This window comes from Solea senegalensis, linkage group LG12 (genome assembly GCF_019176455.1).
Source record: "Solea senegalensis isolate Sse05_10M linkage group LG12, IFAPA_SoseM_1, whole genome shotgun sequence".
NCBI classification, from domain to species: Eukaryota; Metazoa; Chordata; class Actinopteri; order Pleuronectiformes; family Soleidae; genus Solea; species Solea senegalensis.
Window position 1 is genome coordinate 17,785,414 of NC_058032.1, and position 21,395 is coordinate 17,806,808.

Consider the following 21,395-nt stretch of genomic DNA (forward strand, 5'->3'; position numbering starts at 1 on the left):
TTCATTTCTGTGATGACTTCTTCACCCTGTTGCCCGCCCAGATTTACACCAAAGAAAAAGAAAAAAGAAAAACAAGACATGACCCCAGAGAAGGCTTTCTGTCTTCTAACCTCAAAGCCAAAGCTTTTAGGTGTGTCTTTATGATAAAATGGGTCAAGTTGTTTGATTGAAGGAGACGTCTCTTGAAAACCAGTTGAAAGAACTAAACAAAAGACAGAAACTGCTGGAGGTGGCATTACTCTGAGAACGGAGGATGAGGACAGCTTCCTCTGTCTGTGTGTGCGTGTGTCTGTCTGTGTGTGTGTGAGAGAGAGACAGAGAGACAGAGATTCAGTTAAGATCAAGTTCTTCCAGTGAGAAATCCATCTGCTTGCAACTAATGCTGGTGCTATTAGAATCAGCACACCAATTGAATTAAGGGTGATTGTGTGTCCGGCTGCATTATGATCGTCCTTCGCCCTCTGCCTTTCATGCAACATGAAATACCATAACAAAACTGAGACAGAGGAGTATGGGGAGGGAGGAAAAAGCCACTCAGTTGGTGCACAACGTAAAAATCCACAGCGACGATGTCGGACAGAGCATGGATTGTTCAGACACACACACACACACACACACACACCTGCTCCACAGCTTTGAAGACAAGATGAAAGCTTGTCCTCTAATTACAGCACTTCCAACAAGCCAAATGTCAATGTCTCACTCCTCCGGCCTGTGAGGTGTTTGGAGTTACAAAAAAAAAAACAAAAAAAAAGGAAGCAAACCCCACTCTCACTCTCACTCGGCCCCTCCCCTCTTTTGTTTGTCATATCTCACATTACCGCCACCCTTGTGAGTAGTGATCCTCGAATTTGTGTGTTTCTCTGCTGTGCGATGAAGCGTGCACGCTATCTTGACTTTGTTCCTGCGCGCACTTGGATGAGAAATGTTCCTCTGACTCTAAATTTTGCCTAACAGGCTGGGACAGGAGAGGAGAGGGACAGAGAGAAATACCAAAGAGGCTGTTATTTTCTTTTAACACAATGGCTCTGGCAGCCTTGAATGCATTTTCAACAGTTAAATGAATGCATGAATCATGTGCGGCCATGTCTAATGAAATGCCAGTCTGATAGAAGTAATTAGACGGCTGTTTATTTTACGAATATTGTGAGTATCTGCTTTAATCACAATGAAGGGGAGAAGAGCTGCTTGTTCTCAATCACATCCAATTTGGTTGTCAATCTGAGCTGAACTGATGCAGCACTGCTTTGCACTGATGCACGTATAAGAACTCAAACGCGTCTGTCCCTGCGACATGAATCCAAGAAATCCCCTTTACCACCGGCACAAAGAAAACGTGAATCTGTAATTCACCAGAGCACTCGCTTTAATCAAGTAAACACGAGTCTTCAAAGAGTCCGTCAGCAAAACTGCAAGTTAAATGATATGTTGTGATATCTAATTACCTAAACTGTGCTGAAAATGTTCTTTTAAATGTCTATTAATATGAGAGAATAGTGAGGAGTGTATGGCCTGAAATCAGTGAACAGCAACAGTTGGGAAGCTGCTACACCCTGTGGATTCATCACGGAACTGCATGTTGTTCAGATTCTTAACTACTGAGGACTTCATTTATTTTAATATGATAAGTTTTAATCTGCCCAGACTTAGAGGAAAGGTTCTTAATCATTCATTACTCATGTCACATCAACAGTTGAAGCTTTTTCTTTGACACTGAATAAGTAGACATAGATAGTAAGACATAGAGGACAAACTCAGTTGATGCAACATTTCACATGTCTCCTCTTTAACAGTCTAGTGCCACCACTTATCATTAGTGCAGCATGTGACAAATCTTTATCTTACTTCAAAAAGAAACAAATACCGTTGCCAGTGTTGTGCAAATGTTTGATTTTATGCACCTGGGTCAAATATGACAAACAGGTTTTATTATTATTTTGAAGAGAAGGTAATACTGTGCACTATTTTTGCTTTCATGACAAATACTGTATATTTGTTACTTCACACGGTAAAAAATAATTCTTTTATTGTTCGTATGCACTTTTGTGACTAAACCTAAAAGAGGAAACATACATATTTTTCAATATACAGTATATTTGTACTGGTTTAAATTTTAAAATGTTGGTCCCAGCCAAATGTGTTTGAAAACATGGCCCGACTGAGTGTGTAACAGAATCGTCCTGGTCTAGTGTATATATTCCACCTTTAAGTATGTGATCACTGTGCCACCATTAGATTTGCTGATATTAGCAATGCTACAATGACCATACAGTCAAGTTATCTCTCAAGCACTTCATTGGGGTTCATTAAGAAAATACAGGACACATGTGCTTTTGTAAAAGAACAAATATTTCAGTTTTCTAATACACATGATCAACTTTCAGACACATCGCTCCAATTCATACGCCAATTATCACATCATTTGACAGGTGGTGCCGCGTGTGTGTCACGGCGTCATGATTTCATCCCCGACAGAAAACCTCGCGTGATTTGTTTTCTTTACTCAGACGTATTCAGATTCAGCCGAGACACTAGAACTGCAGCGAGACGTGTCAGTTGTGTGCAGTCGTGCTGATCTAGAATCTCAATAGCACGATCAACAAATCTTCTCTCGAAGACGCCTGAGCTCAAAAATAGACGAGACACGTGGTAACATTTGGTGTGTGATACATATTATATTAGGACGTCAAACTGGGATTAAATGTCCTTTTCTACTGAGACCTAAAATAAAGCTCAATAGATTTTCATAGCCTTATGTCAGTGGTCAGCAACTGGCGGCCCGTGGGCCAAAACTGGCCCGCCAGTATTAATATCTGAATTCAAAAATCAGATGATCATGATTTGCCGATCTTTACAAAAAATGAAGTGCAGCTCCACACATAATCCTGATGCAGAGAGAGGGGAGAGAGAGTGTGCGAAGGCAATCTCACCATTAGATGTCACTACTTTTCACACACTGGACCATAAGGTTGTTTTGTCTTATTCTGGACACTGAAACCTCATATTCAGCAGAACCCTGGCAAAGCATTAATGAACAGAACATATGTGACTGCTGTCTACCTGTAGACCTGTGACCTTACACTGACTGGGGAAAATATGATGAACTTGTCCCTTGGTTGAGGACATCAAACTTGTATGATTAGCGTCCGCTCTGACTTTTAAGAACCTCAAATGAGTTTTTCATTGGCAAAACCTTTTAGGAAATTAGATTCTAAATTACTGACTAAACCCAATTACTTTGGTTTAACCTTCTCCAACATCTCCGAACACATTTGCATGAAAGGTATTTAAATATTTGTCAAATGAAGCTTCATTTGGTGTGACTTTGATTGATTTCATCTGTTTATCAATTATGCATTAAATCGCAGTGAGACTCAACTTCTTTTGTGTTTATCACGGTCAGCTGCTCCACTTTTGGCTGTGATCGCTTCTTCCACTAAGTTTTCCCAATGAAAACATCTGAAAGTGGAGGCTCAGGTTTTTGGGCAATCAAGGCTTTTAAAGACCTCGCTATCAGCTTAATGCTGGGTTTAATTTCAAAATGGGGGGGAGCAAATGGACTGTGAAATATGTGCTAATGGAAACAAGCTTTCTCTACGTTTACAGGAGACGTGTAGACTGTTATCACCCAGTCTACACGTATAATTTCACAGTGTTGTGGAGTCAGAATTCAGAGACAAGGACAATTACACCACTGACTGCGAAGTGACAGCCGGGTGTAATGCTACGTTACAAAGTTCACAGAGAGAGACCAGGTTCACTGCAAGTATACAATTTAAAAATACTGCTCGCGTCGCACGAATACAACTCAACTGCCGTGATATCAAAGGGCAACGTGCAATTAAGGCGACGTGAGATATGCTATTTTCAGAAAAGATAATTTGACATCATGAGAGGAAATCTGGCTGGATAAATATTCATTAAAATGTATAACTCTTCACTGTGGCCACCCATACATGCACACAGCCGTGGGCACTGTGGGGTCGACGGTGGATCAGCGGCAGAGCGAGACGTCTTTCAACTGGAAGGTTATGGGTTCTACATGCCGCCGTGTCCTTTGAGAAGACACTTAACCTTAAGTAAAGTGTGTGTGTGGGTATGAAAGATGTGATAGAAAATATCACTAGAAAAGCACTAAATTAACTGTTAAGATCATATGTTAAACATAAAGACACTTACAGAAAGAAAACAAAAAGACGTTTCATTCTATGTCAAGGGGCATTTGTTTAAATTCAGGGTAATATCAGATGACGTCATGTAAACACTCTAACATTGCAGATTTTACACCCTAATTTGGGTAGTACAGTAAATCCCAAGGAGAGCTGAGGGCATAGACGTACTTATTCACTTTCAACATGTATGAAAACTATAATTATTTCTGGTCAAGTTTTAGAAATCCAGCATAATGTGTATTGTCAGTTAAGTGCAGGACAAAGAACAGCCAAAGTGCTCTCGACATTACAAGTCAGGAACACTTGATGAGACGAGGGACACAGCTGGTGTTAGCAGTAACAGCACGATCGGGACAAATAACGTTTATGTTGACTTGTTCCAGAACAGTAATTATAAACAAGAATAAATCTGGCTTGTGGTTACAGTGGCGGACGACTGCAGAGTCGAGGCATCTCAAATATGCCTGCCCTGATTCCTCACAAATATTAGTGCTATTATTTCTAACCACACTGAGCATTTGTGGGAAAGTCTCGGCCCAGAGAATGTAGTGAGAACAATCACAGAGATACTAATGGTGGATGAGGCAGACGACCAACACACTATAGCTGCTCATAGTGAATTCTCCGCAGAGAGGCAGTATGTAAGAACACAAATGTAAAGACACTCACAGTTCTCCTCAAACGTCAACCTCCTAGTTAAATTCCCACATAACGCCTGAGTGAGCTTAAGTGAAAACACAACAATTAAAGTTCTGAAAAATTCACAGCTAGTGGACGCCACCCTTCACCTGGTTGCTCTGGACATTGGACGCAATCTTTTGGACATTTTCCAGAATCCGTATTTACAGAATAACAGGATTAAAAAAAAAGAAGCTTTAATTTAAAGTCAAACAAAGAATACTAACCTTTGTAGTATAGTAAATTGTAGCTATGCAACACAAAACTGAGGTTTCTAAAGACTCCCATAAATAAACGTCTCCGTTTAAACAAGCATGCACTTGACTCGTTGGCTCTCCGACTGTAGCATCTCATTTTTCACAAAGGAGTGTCAAATATTCCTGCATATTCAAGGGTAATGAGCGAAAGGAAATACAGAGACACAAGATCAGACAAATCAATCATTACAATATATATGCAGCACTGACAAACAGGACTGGGCTGCTGTGTCCTCATCCTCATCCGCAGTCTTTCTCAAAATGACCAACACAAGTAAATGTTCTCATCAAATGAGAAGCTTCAGATCTGTGCCAGACTCGTCTCTCATAAGGTGCATGAGTTGACGTATGCTCTTATATAAAAGAAAAACCTTCCCATTAAGCTCCACAACTCTATGTTTCTATAAAGCTGCTCACTCTCAGGTGAAGTGGAACAGGCTGTATCCGACCTGTGAGGTGTACATGGCCAGCTGTGCAGCAGGGTGAATGGGGCCGCGGCCGTACGAGTAGCCCAGTCCATAGAGTGCTGCTGAACCTGCCTGCAGGTTAACACTGAGTGGGACACTTAAGGATGAGAAACCTGGGTGCAGTACAGTCTTTGGTCCGACGCCAGCTGCTATTTTCAGCTTCTCCACCTCGGCCTCCTGAAGCCTCTTGGCCTTGGCTCGTCGGTTCTGGAACCAGATCTTGACCTGGGTCTCGGACAGAGACAGGGAGGAGGAGAACTCGGCCCGCTCTGCGATGGAGAGGTACTGCTTCTGACGAAACTTCCTCTCCAGAGCCAGGAGCTGTGTGGAGGTGAAGGGAGTGCGAGGCTTGCGGTTGGTTTTGTGCTTCCTCAGGGAACACACTGCTGCACTGAGCTGCCCTACAGGACACAAGGAAACGGTCAAGCTCATATTTGGTTGGACAGGAAGAAAACTACTCATTAATTATGGTATAAACATGAAAAGACAAATGACATTTGGGGGTCAGATAACTAATGGAGTCTGATATTTAATGAATATACAGTTCCAAATGATCTATTCTAGTCTTTATTATCATTTTATGCCATGTGTTGTACTCAACACCCTGTATGTTCTGTGAGTGGCAATTTGAATTTTGCAGTATAAATACACATTTAAAAGCAATTCTGATTTTTATTATGTATTGAACATTGTGTTGATACTGTAAAACATACTGGTGGGCAGAGCTGGCACAAGCTATAAGCGAACTCAATAATGTGTTTATTTTTTAAAAAAAACAAACAAACCTAGATATCTTTAGTTATATACAGATATCTACATAAGTTATTTGGTTTTATTTTGGAGTAGAAGAAAAAACAGTAATTAATTATTTAATTAAAGTTCACTATCAAAACACTTGGTGTTTCACTTTGAATACAAAAATGCTAATTAATACTAGGCCACTTTTGTGACTTTACTGCCCTCAAATATAAAAAAACACCAAACAAACAAGAGTGACACTGGTTTGGTGTAAATAAAACCACTATAATTAATGACATAATATATAGCGTTACATTTGTATCAATAACAGTCAAGTACAGGCTACTTTGGGGTGGGGGGGGAATCAAATTCAGTTTAGGGCCCCATAAAGGCTTGGGCCAGCACTGCTGTTGGGCAAAAAGCGAAACAAAAGTAAAGAAGTTTTCACTTTAATTTTAAAATGTATTGTTTTGTAAAATAATAATAATAATAACAATAATGATAACATTTATCAGCAAATTCGTCTTGATAAATAATCGAAGACAAGCCTCGGCAGACTTACGGGGTGGTGTGGACATCTTAATGGGGCTTGGTATCCAAGAGATTCTGTCCCTTTGTTCCTCGGGTTCATTTTTCACACACACAGACTGATGATGTGGTAACTCCGGGTGGACGTGGTTGTCCGTGACAGTCCGCTGCCTCCTGTCCGACATGAGCGCCTCCACGCTGAAGGGCAAACGCGACACCTGCGCCGCGCAACTCTGTTGTTGTTGTTGTCCAGCATCGTCGTCATCTCTCCAGCCTCCAGGCGAAGACATGTTTACTTTGACGGGATCGATTATTAATCCCAGTCCAGAAAACACATAACTCAGTGTCACGCAGTGCGAACATGCAGCCTCCACGCACGGAGAGAAACTCGGGTGTGACTTGTCTGCAGTTGTCAGAGAGTTGACTAAGAAGTTGGAGGTGGGAAAAGTTTGGGAGGTACTCGGATGCGTCCTGAATCCGGCGGCTTGGGCAGGACTTGTGATTGGACACCGAGTTTGGGACTGTGTTCACATGATCAGCCTGAAGTGACTCTTTTTACTCGTGATACTTCAGTGTATGCTCAATGACTATGTTCAGATTAGAAGTCAAATAGTTCAAATCCAGTGCGTAAAGTTGGAAAAAAAATAGATCCATATGAGGTGTGTCTCTGTGTTAATAAATCAGTAAACACTCAGTAATTAGAAGAAGACCACTAAATATTTAGTCCATATGAAAATAATAATAAAAAAAATATTATTGCACATTTTGTAGTCTTGTATATTCAGATTATCCTCAACATTTCCATTTTATTTGTTGTCCTGTTATTATTATTATTAGTGTAAAGACTTGTGTGAACGTAGTGCATCCTTGGAAATAGTATTCTGTTTGGAAATAAACCGGCGTTCCTGTACTACAAATAGTCAAATTAAGAAGTGTCGTACTGGACAGTATCGTGTCTTGCAGTTGATGGTGCATTCCGTTTACATCAGAGGTGGAATTAAGTCAGAAGTGGAAGTGACTGCGTTCCAGTTGAGAAGTCAAACACATTTTCGGTGTTTCCATCATGGTACAGTTTGGTTTGGTAGAGTATGGCACAGTTTGGAATGGTTAAGCCCTGGGTCAGTCTTGTGTTTTAACTGAGAACAGCACCTCTACTTGGTAGGCAGGGTGTGGACTGTGTCCAGTGGCCTGACGTCGTACCAGTGCAACGACAACAAACGCAACACAACAGACAATAATAGCTACCATTTTCTGTCATCTTCCTAGTGATAGAGTTCAAATTGCCTCGACTTGCATGGGATATTTACACCAGTCGTAAGGGAGTGGCGTTTTTTTTGTCACCCCACTTAGCGCCGTGGGGTGCAGCCTGACTAACTACAGTGAGTAAACTGTCGTCGGTATCAGTCAACAGAAAATTGTCACTTCAAGGTGACAACAGGAATATAAAGCACAAAACACAACATTTTTAAACGTGTCGAGTGTTACAACAGGGGGAGGATTTACGGTTATTTGTGTCGGTAAGTTTGCGGTGTCACGTTCTGGATCCCTTTTGAAGACAACCAGGAAGTGAGAATATATTAAATAGCCACTCTGGGCCATAGCAAAAAGAACTTTGGTTAAATGTGTGAAAATGAGCCAGTTCTAAATCACTAGTTTTAGGTCTTCAATGTTCCAGTTTACATTAAAATAGAAGAAGTATGGCTGTTACAACAACGCGCTGGATCAAACCACAATGGTGGAGGCTTCAGAAGAGTTCAAATTCTCATGCTTGCATCACAATCGGGTGCCACTTGGTCGCGTTCATCTCCTTTGCTGAATTTACTGCAGGGCTACAGTGAGTCACGCTGGTGTGATGTCATGCTACTGATGAAGCTAATGAAGCCATCCAGCCAACACACCCCATGGTGGAAACACAAGCCTGGTCAGGATTTACTGTTCAGAACCATTCTGTGTCGCACTGTAATACACATGGACTGATTATTGTTATTATTAACCTCACATCTGATCTACTATTGAATCTGAATTGAACTATGAGGCAGGTAACATGAACACACCCCTCACCATCAGCTGCATTCAGCAGGCATTAACAGGGATAAAAACAGCTCACAAAGCTATTTATCATAATTGCAAACAACAACAGACTGTATTTTCTTCACCTTGTCAAAAGCGGACCCAAAGGTTGACGCTGAAAGCACACGGGAATCGTTTCTGATCTTCCCGATTAATGATCACAGGAAATTTGGATGAAGAAAATAAAAGACGAAGTAATGCATGCCACTCAGTCCCAGGTCTGCTCCACTCTTCCCCATCCTACAATTAGGCTGGTGGATTGGCCTGGCTGTGTCAGCAGGATGAAAGGCATCAGTGGGACATGTGAAGAGCTGTATTTCCACTTAACAAAAGCTGACAGAGCTCATAATTCAAGCCCTGACTCGCAGGACCTGACACACCAATTGTGGGAGTAATCACAATGGTAATCAATGAGCATTATGGGGCTTTTACATTTCAAACATCACTGTACACCAAGCACACACTTAAACGTGAGAGTCAGTTGGGGGATAGATTATGGTTTTGGGCAGGACTTAAAATGACTGTCATTACATTGTTATTATTAACACCTTGTAATTAGGTCTGTGGAATCCGGTTCTTTTAAGCAGGATTTAACGGTAATGATGGAAAATTGCTACCTTCCTGAGGTGTGTGGCGCCCGCTGCGATTAGTCCTAGTCTCTGCTCTGTCGGTGGAGACAGAGGCGTCTTGTGCCTGTTTGAAGCTCATACCTGTAGGGCTCTGGAGTATTAGGAAACATCACGGGGAGTGGAAAAGCAGCTCTGGCCTTCCAAAACACTGCCTCTAACCACTCACTGATGAGAGTCATCACCAAAGGTAATGTACAGTCCTGCTCAGCACAAAGTGCATACGTTAAAGCTGACATTATAAGTTAGATGTACAGTAGAGGAGTTTTTTTAAGTGTGGCTGTATGAGGTATGGACACATTATCAGTGCAGTACGTACAGCTGACGTAGCTGTCCACTCCTTGTGCCCAGAACCCACAGAAAACACACAGCCACAAGCTGAAAACATGCCAGTGGCCAGTTTCACAAAAGGTTTACCAAATAAAATCCATGCCTGCTTAAGTCGATGCTAATGTTTTCAACTTTATCTTGCTGTTAGACAGCCTTTCTGCCTAGAATCTTACTCTCACTCCCCTCACTAAATTCCATAGAAAATATCAGCAGTTTTTGCTAAGCGGGACACAGGATCTGCTAGTGTACTGCTGTCTCGTCTGGAAAACTCATATCCCTTAAGTAACAAAGGACTTTTAAACACAAACGTCACAAAATAACACATTTGAACTGACCGACTGAGGCAGCAGTGGATCAACAACTCCTGTGCGCTGTGACGTAAAATCATTGGTTTTCTCAATGGGATTTGGTGCTGGGAGTGAGCTGTTTACTAAGTGACACAAACTTCAGTTTCCAGTCCAAAAGTGCTCTCTGAGGGTGAGATGAAGTGGCAAACATATTCTTAAGACTTTTATTTCGTAGCTAAAATGTGTTTTTTCCCCCTGAAGTCCCTGCTGTCAGCAGTGTGCCTGCCTGTCTCGTACACGGGGAGTGAGCAGAGTGCAATCTGCTGTATGAAAGACACTAACCTTGTGTTAGTAAGTCATATAATCACAGTTCAAAAAAAAACCTGAACTATCACTCTAACGTCATAAGGAGTGCGATTGATTCTGGCTAAAGATAGATATCCACGTTGCTGCATGTTGTGTCCTATACTGATCACAGTGTGATTCTACACACTGAACACACGATCCTGTATTTCCTCGGCTTTGTGTCGGAGTTACAGTATATAGCTGCAGATGCCCACACACACAAAGGCCACCTGTGAAGTGACTCTGTGATCAGGCCTCAGAGAGATTGTACGTGCTCTCTGTAATCAGCAGGATTACAGTGGCATCAGGGGATCCACTCCTCAACAGCTAAACATCATTTGTCTCTACATATGAACCAAAGTGCTCGCTCTCTCACACACACACACACACACAAGCTTTTTGGTCACGTAAACACACACACAAATCAAGTAAGGTGCGTCTCTGTCATTTGGTTGGGCTCACTGCATGGCACACACAGAGTGAACGCAAGTGAGCACATGTTTTACATCTGAACCAAGCGATGTATAGAAATCTGAACACATCACCCCCGATCTTTTAACTGTGCCTAAAATAAGATCTAAGGCTTGTGAGGCTGCCTTAACTCTTTCTTCAGAACAAAATGCCTGCTGGTTTGAGATCCATTACAACTGTATTGACTTTAAAAAAAACACTAAAAATATAGGTTTTCTCCCGAGCTTATGGCTGATGACTGCTGTGATAGCCACCTGTTTTCTGCGTGTGTTTTTAATGTTGCCTTTTCTGTGAAGCACATTGGATTTATGTGTCACGAAATGTTCTATAAGTTGAAAACGATAACCCAGGAAGCCAAAGGTGAATCATGGAAAAACATTATTAGTCTCTCTATTAAAGTAAAAGTTGGAGTTATAGTATATACAGTATATAACAGTAATACTTTATAATTGCTAAAAAAAAAAAAAGTCACATTGCGTGTTGTCACTCAATACGGGGACAGGACATTGAAACATTAGAGAAACTGAAATATTCTGAGAGAAAGAATGATAATTAAAAGTGGGTCAGAGAAGAAACGTTGTGTTATTATTATTCTCATTAGAGTATGAGATATAGTAAAAGACATATTGACATGTTTGAGCATCTACTCTAATTGGTTTCATTTGATTATTATTAAATAATAAAAGAGAAATCCGTTGCAGTATATATGCTTCTTTAATTCGCCACCAGAGTAATACGTGTCTGTAGTTGTTGCTGAGTAACCATGACCAATTAGCTCCCTGCTGTCCACTGCTCTCAGCACTGTGGGTGTTCCTGCTGGGACTGTCTCCCACTGTGAGGGAAAGACACACTGACAGAGCTGCAGCAAACTGACCATCCAACCGGAGTGTGATGGCAGAGGAGCAGAGAGCAAACATCCTCAGCTCTACACTAATGATCGCCGCAAACACCAATTAGAACTGCTCTCTCTTCCGCCAGTGTGGCGAGTAACACACACACGCACAGAGATAAACATTCATAAGCTAAAAATCACAATCGTCCAAAGATGCAGAAATGTAACACCACAATCATATGCTGTATATTTTGCATGTCTCTGCTTACACAGGTATATATGGCTATTATGAACAATTTTAAAAAACGGCTAAACCTCGAGATTGTCAAAATAAACCAAGTCAATATCTTTAAACACTTCAGCTTGTGTTTAATGTCAGTGTAAGTAAATATAGGGTTTAGTGGATTACAGCAAAAAGTCAAATTAAATGACTTTCTGCATGGAGTTGGCATGTTCTGCCCGTGTGTGTGTGAGTGTGTGGGTTTTCTCTGGGTTCTCCGGTTTCCTACCACAGTCCAAAAACATGCAGAGGTTCATTGGACAATTGACCACAGGTCATTTGTCTCTATGTGTTGGCCATATGATGGACTGCCAACCAGTCCGGGGTGTGTGTGTGTCTCGCCGTCCACCCTGTGTCAGCTGGGATTGGCACCAGCAGCCCTGCGACCCTCATGTGGATGATAAAGCGTTAGACAATGAGTGAGCGAGAGTAAAATGAAATCTTGTGATGTTTTGGTGTGCATGCCTTCAAATCAGTCCTGCACTGTAAAGCTCACACCCACCACTCCCAACAATGTTTATTTACTGACGCGCCACGGTTTAGCTGCACTTTTATAAGCAGCAGTCGACTGTGTTAATATGTCAGGTCACAATAACACATTTTCCAAACGGTCATAACCCTCGTCAGGAGGCAGCAACAATTTACAGTAACAGGGTTTTTTATTATTATAGATAAAACATTTCAGTAGTTAGACACTGTGGCTTGAAAACAACTGAGAACAAACGGCAAACTAGCTTCAATCTGAGAAGGTCATTGTGTCCTAGGGTGTTGGAGGGAGATCGATGTGTTGGCCCCTTCAAAGCAATATTTACTTTCGGGATATTTTTCAGCCGCTTTATTGCATTCCCCCACTGCAATTTGTAGCCGTTTGTGTCGCCCAATAAAAATAAAGTCAAAACAAATTCAACTTAACCCTCGGAACATCTCACCACAACAATTATGCTAATGTGCAATGTGATATGGTATGTGGTGGTATTTAATGTGACCCACATTTGCTGCGAAAAAACCAAACCACAAAATAGACTCAGAAACATGATCTGACAAACTTATCATTAAAATGTCTTCCTGAAAGAAAGAAATGAGCTGTGGTTCCCTGTGAGCATGTTCAGACCACATCAACAATAGTGAAATATTAGTCATCACCATGTGCATGTGCGAGGAGTGGGAGTGACGCCTTCCACACATCTGCTCCAGGCGGAGTGATGATTACACTGCAGCCAGCTAATCCCCAGCTAAAATATCACCTTGACAAAACCATTGTGCCAGTATTTATTATGGCATCTGGAAACTGTTCACAGCTCTTTAACTCTTAAAAATGTCAATCCAATAAGAAGTATAATTACCAGTATATTATTATACTCTATTAAAAAGTGCTTTTGTGTTGTCATATTCATGCTGTACAAGTTGGAGCTTCCATGTGATTCCGGTTCAGGCTCAGGTGACTTAACTTCACCTTTAGGTAGATTCAAACAAAGTGGATTGTCTCACAGTTTGGGACATTAAAGAGTATCTTTACTCTTCTTCTGAGAATAACTGTGCCCAGTGCCTGATTTTGTAAAAGCCGGGGAGACGAGCCTCTCAATCGCTCACACCGCTTTTCAAACAGCTGAGAAAGGCAATGAAGCAACAGCTCCTGTGTTTATAAAAGGGGGAGGACACCAAGCCTCGCACTGGTTAGACAAGACGGTGATCGAACCAGTGAGACAAGAACGGACTAATAAGAAAGCCAAAGCCGATTTTTTTGAACATGTCTAATTTTAATACTTTGAACAAACAGGATCAGCAAATAACATTACTCAATGCCCACATACACTGAAAAAATTTTTACACTTTTAAACTTCTACCACAGTGGTTCACAAACCATCTAAGAAAATACTGAGCTCTTGAAGCAACACCATTATCACCAACGTTAAAATACAGTGGTGTAAATATTCCAAGCAAAGTCATCATCCTCCTCTTTATTATCATTTAATTTATTATTATTAGTAATATTCTTGTTTCCATTTCTATACACTCCAGACAAACTTCCTCAGCTCCACTCTGATCACATACAGTAGAACAATATTTTCCTCCTCACGGGTGGTACCATGGTTCTATATTGGAGTCCAGAACACCGTCACTTTAAATGGCAGCTGATTCTGGTGATTCACACAGTGCAGTGACTTCAATTGTATAATTAAGCATTAACTGTTTTGAGAGATTATACAGTTTTAGACTTGTTAAGACATTCTAAATTCTAACCCCTGTATTTCAGAACCTACAAATTCGTATCAATCATCACACAACAGAGCCGCACATGATCAGTGTAAGTCAGAGAAATAAAATGAAGTCTCGTGGGTGTTTCTGAAGAGACGATTGCACTGGAAACTGATCTTTGTGGAGAAGTGTGACAGAGCTGTAAACACTATTATTCCATAACTGTCAATGGAGCTGCCAAGTGGCCCAAAATGCAGGCGAAGGCCGTTATGTTCTATATTTACAGTTTATAGTTTCATAATTTGGGACAGGAGTACCAGTGATCCAGACGTGGTGACAGGAGACCAGGGATTGGCTGATGCCTGGTGGCAGGAGGCATACAGGCGTCCTCCCACAAGAGGAGGGTAATTGTGGAGGCAACAGTGTGTTTGTGAGACCGTGACCAAACATAGTTGAACCTGGCAGAGACCTGTGTTGTATTGTTGTAAATTACATTTGTGTGTTTAGTCACGGTACGGTAGGGGTGAATCGCCACTTTTGTTTTAAGCACCGCTGTTCTCCTGTTTATCTGGCTAGGGAGGTAGGGATTAGTGTGTATTTGCTTTCTGCTTTGTTTGAAAGGCTTTAGTCACTTTCTGGTTGGTGGGAAGTTGGAATTTTTGTTTGATATTTTGGCCTGGGTTCACCCTGAAGTCTTTTTGTAAATATAGTATCAGAAGCTCCGTCACTTTACACTGTAAATTATAATAAACTGTTCACTGTTGTCAAGCTGTTGTCTAGGCATTCCCAAGGCTGGGCTTAACAATATAATCAAAGACAGATAAATGCAGGTACTGCCAGTTTGTTCTGTAATAAAACATCAAAAAAGAAGACATGGAAAATGCCTTCAGATATCCTATTTGTGTTGAATACAGTGAAATCATGTCCACCCTTCAGTGGGGAAATGTGTACACTTAACTGTCTATTTTGTGTCATACAATACATCTATCCATCATCTACTGCTTTATCCTTCACATGAGGGTCGTGGGTCACTGGAGCCAAACCCAGCTGACACAAGGTGAAATGGTTAGGGTACACCTTGGACATGTCACCAGTCCAGACCAGAACACAAAAACCACCATTCACCCTCACATTCACACCTAAATTTAGTGTTCAATTAACAAACCCCAAACGTCTGGCATTTGACCTAAAATGGTTCTGTGCATTGCCAGCTCATAAACTGAAGGACATTACCAAGTCCTGCTTCTCACACTAAGCCATATCAGTCAGGACGTGGCACAGAAGGTGTTTAAAGGAAAAGAACATCAGGAGAAAGAAGCACAAGCATTACCACACAAGTCTCTTACCTACTCTTATCTAGGATGAATAAACCCAACAATCAATCTAACCCCAGAAAGCCATTAAGAGTGTGTATGGTGAATTCAAACCCACAACTCATTTGCTTTTCATTACAATATAATGCTCAGTGCCTTTCATGCACCTCATCTTACTCCCCATTTCTGCTGATGGCATTAGTGTTTTTCAGGTTCAGAACAACAAAGTTAACTTTTAACAAAGTGTACAACATCCTGGGGCCTCCTCTGTCAGCATTAACAATGCAGCGAACTCCTATCAACAGGAGTCTGAAGGTACAGCTTCCACAGCCTGACCACAACTCTGATTAAAAGACCTGTTTAAATGCTAATCACAGCCAGTCATTTATCTTCAGCGCAACAAAAACACTCAGGATAAATTGCCTGTTTACTTGTTCAAACCACCAACCAGATCTATTTGCTGCAGAGTAAATCAGACCACAAACTTAATGGCTTGTTTCTGAAACACAGGTTAAGCATCTGTGTTCACAAAAGCTGGCTGTAGCATGAAATAATCAAAAGTAAAAACATAAAAAAAAGAACATAACCTGAAAATGACCCAAATCACAATTTTAGACAGTGTGGTACAAACCAGGAGTGAAGTTTTTGCCGCAACGTTCATAAATTCATAATTGTTCATTGGAGAGTGTGAAATGAAGAGATTGGCCGTAGTTAATGACGAAACATGTCTAAATCCATATATCATGACATGGTGTGAATCGCATCGGTGACCACAGGTCCATCAGCATGACCCTCCACCAACTCACATGTACAAATACTATACTAGAACCTTATCTCCAACGAAGGGCAATGTTAACATTTCAGCATACCAAGACATTTCGGACAACGCTATGCTTAGTGGCAACAGTTTAAGGAAGGCCCTTTTCTATTCCAACACGATTGTGGCAAAGTGCATACAGCAAGGACTATAAAGCTCTGACCTCAGTCCTATCGACCAGCTTTGGGATGAACTGGAACAGGTGCTAGCCAGGTCTTCTCATCCAACATCAGTGCCTGACCTCATAAATGCTCTACAGAATGAATGAATGAGCACAAATTCACATAGAAAAACTTCCACATCTTAAGGAAAGTCCTGTAAGTAGAGTGGAAGCTGCAAAAGGAGGACTAGCTCCATATTACTAAGTACTGTATACGTCACTGTTGGTGTTATGGTCAGGGGTCCCAAAACTTTTGTCCATATAGTATAGTGTATCTGACAATCCTATAGAAATCGAAATCTGCAAAAAATACGTATGTTTAGCGTAAAGTTCTTTGCACTGGTAAATACGGGCAGTGTACTATCAAACAACATCAAGCACACACTGTACTTCCACACTTGTGTGAACTGATAAAGCTGCCATGTTGTGTTCAGGGTAGAACAACTGGCCTCTAAACATGGAGGCAATGAGGCTCATCAATCAAAACATTAACAAACTGTGGAACAATTTGAAATAAATTGTCCATGGTTTAACAACAATTATTTCACAGTTCAAATAATCACTGCCATATGCTGCTCTCGAGTTGATTAACTAATCTAAATCCTGAAACCTGATTCATCACTTAGAACTTTGATGAACACGGTCAGGTCAATAGATCAAGCTAAATCTAGTGCACACGAAAAAGCCGAATCATTCATTAGAAAAAAAATATGTACTGTTAACTTTTACGCTGTTAAACATGTGCCGCAGCTTTTATAATCATATATATTTATCAAACTTTTAATCTAAAGAGAATATTCTTCAGTTCACAAAAATTAAATGAGACAATATTACAAAGACATGTATTTCCTCATGGGTATAAACTGTACACAGTGATGATGGAGTGTAGTGACCTCTAGTGGACAGATTAGGGAGTTGTTTCTGGGAAAAACTAATGGTAATTTGAGCTAAACTCAGTCATGTGGATGGACTCCCACATGTTTTTTAGGATTTTAGATTTTTAGGATCCAGACTAGTGTGAAAAGAATTGGCACAATCATTCAAAATATAAACTCTTTTAATTAAATAACATTTTTCAATGAGGTTTGTGTTAAATACTCCTCTTCTTATTGCTTTATGGTTTCACAGTACAAGTAGTACTACTAAACATAGACTAATATATTTATATATTTAAATACTTATTTGCAACACTACATGCTATAGGAACTACATGCATTTAGAACTATCTACCAATGCAAATTATGATGGAATACTAATAATTCAATTAAAATAAGATTTTAAATAATAACAACACACTTATAAATAAACACAAATGATGTCTTAAAATAGAGTCAGCTAAAGTGAGCTATTTCTGCAGCATCAGTGCGCTTGGGTGAGGGTGCCAAGTTTCTGCCTGATAATCTTGTTCTCCTCCAGCATCCTGGACATGGTCCTAAGAACTGCCAGCTTCACCTATGCAGGACATGGGTCACATCAACAGCAGGAGAAAAAGGGAGGAATATAAGAGCTCATGATACAAGGTGACATAGATGTATGGTGAATAAGGACGTACAGAGAGCAAACGATCATTCTGATGTCTGCTGGCTAATATTACAGCTCCAGTGTATTTCTTTTATGGCCAAAACATTGCTAATGTCGCTCGTCCCACACCTCAGATGAGCCTGCAGAGCTTTTTGACAGGACGACTCGAAGTCCATATTCAAACCATTCACTTTCAACATTCATTTCCGTATTTTCACTACCTCAGTCGTGTTTCAGAGAACCACGGTTTATCTCTAAATCTAAGGTTCACTGCCGTCTCACTTTACCAGTGTAGCTGTTGCGCTTCTGCCTTGCCTCCATCCGTCGTGATGTAAAATGCATCACTCTGTGTCTCCACGGACACAAAAATCAAACTTGATAACGGCATACTGAGAAACTTGGAGAACTGTTGGGCTAATAGACATAACCAACAGTGAGTGGACTCATTGACCATGTGTTGAATGTAATGGACATTACTTTACTACAATTTAATTTCCATATTAAATGAACAAATGTGTTAAAACATAGGCCTTTTTAACCTGCAATATATAGAATAATGTGATACTGTAACATCTACCACAGGGAGTTGTTTTGTGCAGTGGGAGCCACAGCCCACCCTGCTGTTTATTTGTCATCACTGCACTTATAATCTCCATTTCCACAAAGATTTTTGAGGGGACACTTATCATGTTGAAACTACATTAAATAGTTCATAAAAAAAAATATAAAAAAAATAAAATAAAAAAAACACCAAATGACAAACTTCTGTGATTGTCACTGAACATACTGTATATTTAGTATAAAGACCTACCTTAGCCTTCTCCTTTGTTGATGTTCTTTTTTTAGTGGATCTCTGGGAGTAATAGGAAATATCTCCACTATCAGAGTCAACATCTGTTTCAACACCTGAAATAAAGATGATGCATATAAATATGATGCTGAGAGTGTAGTATGTATAGATGCAAACCTTTGCAAAGTTGCTTTCATATTTATGCTTCGTTTTTACAGCTTTGTATAAATCGTCCTCATGTTAGCTTTAGCAGACACATAACAGTTTATTTAACAAATAACTATTTCATACAATCTTGTGTACAAATACATATCATAGAGAAACTCCTGCTCCATGAAGTGGTTAAAAAACAAAATATGATTATTTTGACTGATAGTGACTGTGATGAGATTCACAATTTGTAGGAATAATGATTTTTGCACCTTCGCTCTCATTTTCATGGAAAGAAAATCTAAATCAGTATATGATTTTTTTTGTTTGACTGTCAACATTTTTGGCTCAGTGAATCTCTGCAACATTGCAGTACAGTTTAAGTATTTTAATGCTTTTTTGACACGCAGTGTATCAATACTACATAAATATAGTGTTAATGTGGATAGTGAACTTGGTCTTGTTGCTATATAAATTATTCTGCGACTAACTGCTAAAATTTTGAATAGTATGATTTACAAAGGTTGTTAGCCATAGCAATACTTAATAACTTTAGGTGGCCAACAGACGTGAAAACAGGTCACTTTTTAAATTACCAAGAACAATTACAAACACATTATATAGTTTTGTATTACCTTTTAATTTATTCATATTTTTAACTCAACTCATTATTTGTTCCTGCTAGCAAGCACTCGCTAGTTAGCCTAGCTTGTTAGCTCGTATTAGCAGCTACATTACCTGGGATCTCAGGTGATTCGCTTCTATTCTCGACAGGCGGAGACGGTACAGTTCCCAGTGCGATGGCCCTCTTCATGGCTCTCTTCTTAGCCAAAACTTCGAATATTGGGAATTTGACTTTTAAAATGAAATGAGGTTTATCACTTCTACGTCTCTTGTTCCTACTCTTTTTCACCTGGCACTGAGAGTTAGGCTCTGTCTGAACCAGGGTCTGATGCAGGTCGATGCTTTGGTTCGTGGTCTGGCTCATGGTTTGGTCCAGGTCAATGGTCTGGTCCATGGCTTTGTCTGCAGTCTGACCCATGGTCTGGTCCAGGTCTGCAGGATGTTCTACAGTCTGGTCAATGGTCTGGTCCATGTTTATAATCTGTGCCACAGTCTGGACAATGGTCTGGTTAGGGTCCATGGTGCAGTCCACGCTCTGGTCGAAGATCTGATCCATGGTTTGGTCCACGTCCATGGTCCGATCCAAGGTTTGGTCTGCAGTCTGACCCATGGTCTGGTCCAGGACTGCAGGGTGTTCTACTGTCTGGCCCATGGCCTGGTCCAGGTTTATAATCTGTTCCACAGTTTGGTCCATGGTCTGGTCCAAGTGTTGGTCTGCGGTCTGACCCATGGTCTGGTCCAGATCTGCAGGATGTTCTACAGTCTGGACAATGGTCTGTTCCAGAATTGTATCTATGGTGTTGTGCACATGTATGGTCTGGTCCACAGTTTGGTCCGTGGTCTGGCCCATTGTTTGGTCCAGGTCCATGGTCTGGTCCAAGTTTTGGTCTACAGTCTGGACAATCGTTTGGTCCAGGATTCTGTCCATGGTGTGGTCCAGATTTATGGCCTGGCGCCATGTTAGATCCAGTGCCATGGTCTGGTCAATGGTGTGGTTCATATTCTTCCGATATATGACTGCTAAAGTGTGTTTAGCATTGATTAGATAATTGTATCTCGAAAAGTCACATTTATCAGATTACTTGTGTGGCTGTAGCTCATATCTGTCACTTACCTCATCGAAGACAGAAGATGCACTTTGGTGTTTCATTGCTGTTGGCTTCAGTAGTGTTGTTTAGATCAAAGCCAAAGTAGTCAGATCAAAGCCAAGGTAACCAGTCATTTCAAATCAAAACATGTACTGCGCATTAGACAGAGATGTAATATTACCTTAAGAAAACATCTCTACGTACCAACCAACTCACACCAGTCACCTACAGCGGTATAACTATTTACTGGTTTTAATGTTAATGTAGTGTATGTTTTTTGACTTGCCAAGCCAAGAATGACCTCCTTTATAACAGGGCAGGGAAATGCACTGCTCTGCCACAACATAAAAGCAGTTATTCATTTATTTTTGTGGCTGTATGGTGTTTGGACTCACCATGGCTTATTTGTTAAATCTATTTGAAATGTAGCATTGATCGTTTTAACATTAAATGGTAATGCCTTGTCAAATGTTTTTTGGTGCAATAAATAGCAGCCACTAAGACCTGAGTAATAAGTCAGACTATTAATACCCATGACCTGATTCAACTCCACTCCCCTCGCAATCACATCACTTTCATTTACAAGGAAACATTAAGAAAGCACAGTGATTAACATAGACCTCTTATGAACCGTTGAGAATCAAAATGCAAATAA

At 40.6% G+C, this 21,395-nt stretch overlaps 1 protein-coding gene across 1 annotated transcript; it reads right to left on the bottom strand.

Moving 5' to 3' along the window:
• Positions 1–3,624: 3,624 nt before the first annotated feature.
• Positions 3,625–7,246, bottom strand: LOC122778628 (homeobox protein MSX-2-like). Its single transcript, XM_044040689.1, has 2 exons — positions 6,875–7,246; positions 3,625–5,975 (listed from the first exon to the last, which is right to left on the bottom strand). Exons 1-2 carry the CDS (start codon positions 7,128–7,130, stop codon positions 5,527–5,529), a joined length of 705 nt encoding a protein of 234 aa, XP_043896624.1. The 5' UTR covers positions 7,131–7,246; the 3' UTR covers positions 3,625–5,526.
• Between the last annotated feature and the right edge of the window lie 14,149 nt (positions 7,247–21,395).

Coding starts and splice junctions, on each gene's coding strand:
- LOC122778628 (XM_044040689.1), bottom strand. CDS start 7,130: ATGTCTTCGCCTGGAGGCTGGAGAGATGACGACGATGCTGGACAACAA. Junction 5,976..6,874: donor TAAGATGTCCACACCACCCC/GTAAGTCTGCCG, acceptor TGTGTCCTGTAG/GGCAGCTCAGTGCAGCAGTG.